The sequence below is a fragment of the Octopus bimaculoides genome, chromosome 3, assembly GCF_001194135.2.
Source record: "Octopus bimaculoides isolate UCB-OBI-ISO-001 chromosome 3, ASM119413v2, whole genome shotgun sequence".
NCBI lineage: Eukaryota > Metazoa > Mollusca > Cephalopoda > Octopoda > Octopodidae > Octopus > Octopus bimaculoides.
Genome location: NC_068983.1, coordinates 28,763,154 through 28,768,153, shown reverse-complemented (window position 1 = coordinate 28,768,153; position 5,000 = coordinate 28,763,154). Strand labels below are relative to the sequence as shown.

At 32.7% G+C, this 5,000-nt stretch overlaps 1 protein-coding gene and 1 long non-coding RNA gene across 6 annotated transcripts in view; one reads left to right on the top strand and one right to left on the bottom strand.

Moving 5' to 3' along the window:
• The window catches only part of LOC106876728 (uncharacterized), a 363,609-nt gene extending 361,241 nt beyond the window's left edge, over nt 1-2,368 (bottom strand). The window contains exon 1 of one of the 3 annotated variants that reach the window (XR_008263626.1): nt 1,623-2,368. This is a non-coding gene — a long non-coding RNA (uncharacterized LOC106876728). The remainder of the gene's footprint in view (nt 1-1,622) is intronic. The other 2 variants (XR_008263625.1, XR_001410288.2) reach the window with 2 other exon arrangements.
• Nucleotides 1-5,000, top strand: part of LOC106876727 (uncharacterized) — a 1,061,911-nt gene that overhangs the window by 306,427 nt on the left and 750,484 nt on the right. Inside the window, exon 1 of one of the 3 annotated variants that reach the window (XM_052966108.1) lies at nt 1-708. This exon is cut by the window's left edge and continues 118 nt beyond it. The exons of the other annotated variants lie outside the window; for them this stretch is intronic. Within the exon in view, the coding sequence (XP_052822068.1) occupies nt 623-708 (86 nt within the window). The 5' untranslated portion in view covers nt 1-622. The remainder of the gene's footprint in view (nt 709-5,000) is intronic. 3 annotated transcript variants of the gene reach the window in all.

The window sequence follows — 5,000 nt, the reverse complement described above, 5'->3', positions numbered from 1 at the left end:
GTTCCTTTAAAAAAACAAAATTACTCTTTAGGAAGTTTTTATGACAAAGTGAAAACAATTCCCCATATTCCTAAATTTTTTATATTCATATTTTTTTGTGTCTCTTCTCTTCTTACATTTTCTTACTTTTAAATCAAAATACATAATTACCTTCTGTTTATTTAATTTATTATTATTATTATTATTTAATTTCCTTCTTTTTTTCCCCCCAATTTGCTTTATTTTTTTTTATCTACTTCTATCATCCAATATATTTGTTTTATTCTTTCTTGTTCTTTTTTCCTTTCTTTTTTTCTTTTTCTTTTCCTTCTTTCTTTAAGCACCAGTGTTCATTTATTTTACCATCTCCTCCTACCCTATCTCTTGTGCGTGTTCATTCCAAATGATATCACATGCATGTTTGCACTCACATGCCCATGTGTTCACAGTACATGTGCTCTGGTGTGCGTATGCAGACACACCACACATCCCTAAGAATAAACACCAGTTTTACTATAGTAACTGGTTTAGAATACATAAATGAAAAAGGCAAGCTTTATGGATAAATGTTGAATATGTTCCTCTGTCTGTGTTCAATCCGCTGAATCGAATCTGTTTCTGGATCTATAAATGCTGAGAAATCATGGGAAACCAACATTCTAGTAAAAGGTGTCAATGTTTGTCTCCGAATCGACATCGTTCACACCCACAGGAGTTACAGAACCACAGGTAGGAGTTTTGTATCTTAGGTGTCAGCTGTTTGATCCAGAAATTGATGTTGTCAACTGTCTCTCTATCTATGTATACATACGTATGTTATCTGTATGCATACGTGTATTTGTGTGTATGTATATATATATATATAAATATGTGCAAATATTAATATATACATATATATGTATGTATATATTTACATATCTATGTACATACATAGATTTACATGTGTACATATATGTATATATTTAAATATATATATGTGTATATACTCATAAATGTATATATATAAAGCTTGTGTATATATTTCATGTTTACACATACATTGCATATACATACATAGATGTGTATAAAATTGTATTCATACATAAATGCATACATATACGTAAATGCACATATAATACCTATATAATTTTTCATTTATATTTACATCTGTATATGTGTATGTGTGTGTTTATATGTGTGTATGTGTGTGTTTATATGTGTGTATGTGTGTGTGTAAATATATATATATATATATATATACCATATATATATATATATATATATATATACACACACACACACATATCCAATTGGTATTTTTTTCATAATTGCCAGAGTTTCATTCTCAATGGATGTAATACATAACAGAACAGTTTTTCTTTTTCTTTCTTTATGTGATTCTGATGCTTTACCAAAGAAATATTAATCACCCTTCCAATAATTGGAAAAAGAGAAAATAAAATAAAGAAAGAATAATCCTGATTATTTTCATCATTATTTTTTGTTCCTGTAAAAGAAATACAAAATTGAAGTTCTAAGTTTTCTTTTTTTATAACGAGTTCCTGATATGCTTTCTCTATTCAATTTTTTCCTTTATTTTTTTCTTGAGAAGCTTCCCCACCCAATACGAAAAAGGGAAAAATTACAAGAGTATAAACACTTACCTGTAGACAAATCCAATTTTTCTTTTTCTTTCTCAGAAGCATTAAAGAACACCTGATAACCATTTATAGTGGCTTTGTAATGCTTTAAAACATTCTGTATCCTCCGTAGTTCATCCAGCTTATGGATATAAAGGTTAAACTATGTCCACTGCCTTCATTTCTTTCTCGTCATTTGAAGACCAGTTTACTGACACATACACAAACACATAGATACATACTGTCACACAAATACTGACACATGAAACACACTGACACACCCCCTTTCAGTTATATGATCAGGCCCGTATTCACAGTAACAGTCATGTTTGTCTATGAAAACATGAAAACACATATCCACGTGCACATATGCACACTCATACGCACACACACACACATTTGCATACACTCAAACACATATAAATATACATTTACATACACTCAGACCCGCCTACATACACAAATATGCCAGCGTGCATACATGTATATATAGAAATATATATATATATATATATATATATATATATATGAAAACATGAACGTGTAACTACATACAAATGCAGGCAGATATAACTTCATACGCATGAAGACACACGTATATGTGTGCACACAACCTTTTATGCAAAAATGCGTGACTCCATAACCATACACACACACACACACACAGATACACACAGTCACATCAGTCTGTGTGTATGTGTGTGTGTGTGTGTGTGTGTGTGTGTGTGCGTGTATGTGTGTGTACAATTTGTATGCATGATTTCAACAAAACATTTGCATTCTTTATTATATATATGTGTGTGTATATATGTATGTGTGTATTTGTTAGTGTGTATACATATATATATATATATATATATATATATATATATATATATATGTATATATACATACACATTATATATATATATATATATATCCTGATATATTGTGATATATCATGCAACACATACTCACACAAATATACACATACAGTCTTTCTAATATATCGTTCGCAAATGTGCTCCCATTTTCATGGTGCATTCACTTGCTCACACCCACATACACATACACACACACATGTCCTCCTCCCCCTCTCTCATATACATACACACCAATATACACATAGAAATACATATAGTTTTAGATAACTTCCCTTCAACATGTATTAAATTATTTAATAGATTAAATTAATTGATAATATGTACTTTTATGTAGTTTTCTACCCAATATTGTTATCAGTTTCCCCCAGGTATCCCCGACTGAACAGTGATATGACCAGAGGCATTCCAGCCATGACGCTCCAGATATTCTTTCCGCATCATTTTTTGTTATGACACTAACGAATAAGTTTAGGGTGATGTAGTTGCCATTTCTAATTAGCAGGGTGATTGTGTTGAATATTGATTGCTCTATTTCTTTCATTTTTTTAATTACCGTAGCAACTCATGAAGACATTTTGTTAGAGGAAAAAGAAAAAGTTATGAAAGATAATTTGAAAGTGAAAGTAGATAGCTTACGCAATGTTTCTGCTGTAGTCCAATGATGAGAGGCTTTCCAGTCATGACTGTATTGTCCAAAGTTTCCTTCCTTTTCTCAACATAGTAGCATATGATCCGAGCAAAATTTGGTTGCTCTTTCTAGCCAGTTGAGTAACCATGTAAAAGGTTCCATGGATAGTGTCATTTAAGATGACTGCTTGGATGTGATGTTGTTAAAGATTTGGCTGTTATTTCTAGCCGGTCGGTTTTTCTACGTAACTATATAGTTGGTCCCTTGCTGGCTCGTTAACAACTTAATTGTTAAGTTAGCTGATAATGATAATTCTAAACGACTGTCAACATGTGTGTGTGTGTGAGTGCATGTGTGTGTGTACATGTGCATGTGTGTGCATGTAGTTTCACTTTTCTATTCTTAATATCATCAAAACTAATGAGGAAGCCTCTAGCTAGAAACCCAATCTGTTAGAAATAGCAACCAAATCTTCCTCAAATCATACTCCATTGTCTTATTTTGTTCAATTTTTTTTCCTTATTGTTGCTTTAATGTCTTAGAAGATAAAGACTGCTCCGATGACTCTTATCAGGCATTACTGAGACTGAGGAAGTTATATGCAGACAGAAGGCCTGGTTCAAATACTAGTAATAAAACAGACTCCACTGAAGCTAAGTAGTAGTTTTAATCTGGGCAATTCTACCATATAAGAACAGAAATGACCCATCTAGTGGATTCTTGTAGTTCCCTTAATTTTACTAACAAGGCTTTGGTTAGCTAGAAGCTAGGGTGAAAATAATAAAAGAAAAATCACTTATTTATCATTGTGCATGGTAGGCTTTACTTACTTCATGCACTTGTTTGATGAGGCTGAGGGTTATCACAGGTTAGTGGTCCTTGGTGGAGTCATGTGGCTAACTGGTTAAGGTGTTAGACACATGATTGTAAGATTGTGGTTTCGATTCTTGGACCGGGTGATGCATTGTATTCTTTAACAAAACACTTCATTTCATGTTGCTCCTGTCCACTCAGCTAACAAAAATGAGTAATCCTGTGACAGACTGGTGTTTCATCCAGGTGGGGAATTTATATGCCATGGAAACGGGGAACCAGCCCTTCAGTAGGATTGAACCCAAACCATGTAGCTGTAAAACAAACAGCTTAACCATTAAGCTATAGCTGCACCCATCTTGAAAATGAAGATCATATTGAGTAATGACTAATGAAAAATATGCAGGATGGTCATGGATGAAATGTCTTTGATCACAGGTTTGTTCAATCAGTAGTTGACCTAGGGCTAAGCTACAATACCTGCAACAGTATTTAATGCTGTGGTCTTTATCACTTGCTTTCTGTTCATTACAGTTTATTTAACTTTGTTATATTGAATAGTAAATTCAAAACTAAATTTCTCTGGGTATCACTTCAGTAGTTTAGGGCAGTGTCCAGCATTTTACATTCTGAGTTCAAATTCCACCAATCATCTAAACCTTTCACACTTCTGGGGTCAATCAAATAGACTACCAGTTAATGATTTGCTCCCTTTCCTCAAAGTGCTGGTCTTGTGCATAAGCTAGAAATAATTATTTCATTGTTCTAAAGAAATGTGTGGTTCAGTGGTTCAGGGTGTTACACTCATAATCATAAGATTGTGGTTTTGATTCCTGGACCAGGTAATATATTGTTTTGTTGAGAAGAGCACCTTATTTCACATTGCTCCAGTTCACTCATTTGATCAAAAATTAGTAATTCTGCAATGAACTGGTATCTTGTCCATTGGGGAAATATTTATGCCACAGAATCTGGGAAACCAAACTTCTCAATGTATGGCTCGGGAAGGACCATTCAAAAGTTTTTCCCAAGCCATAGGTTCATAAGTCTATATATGAATATATGTATATATATATATATATATATATATATATATAT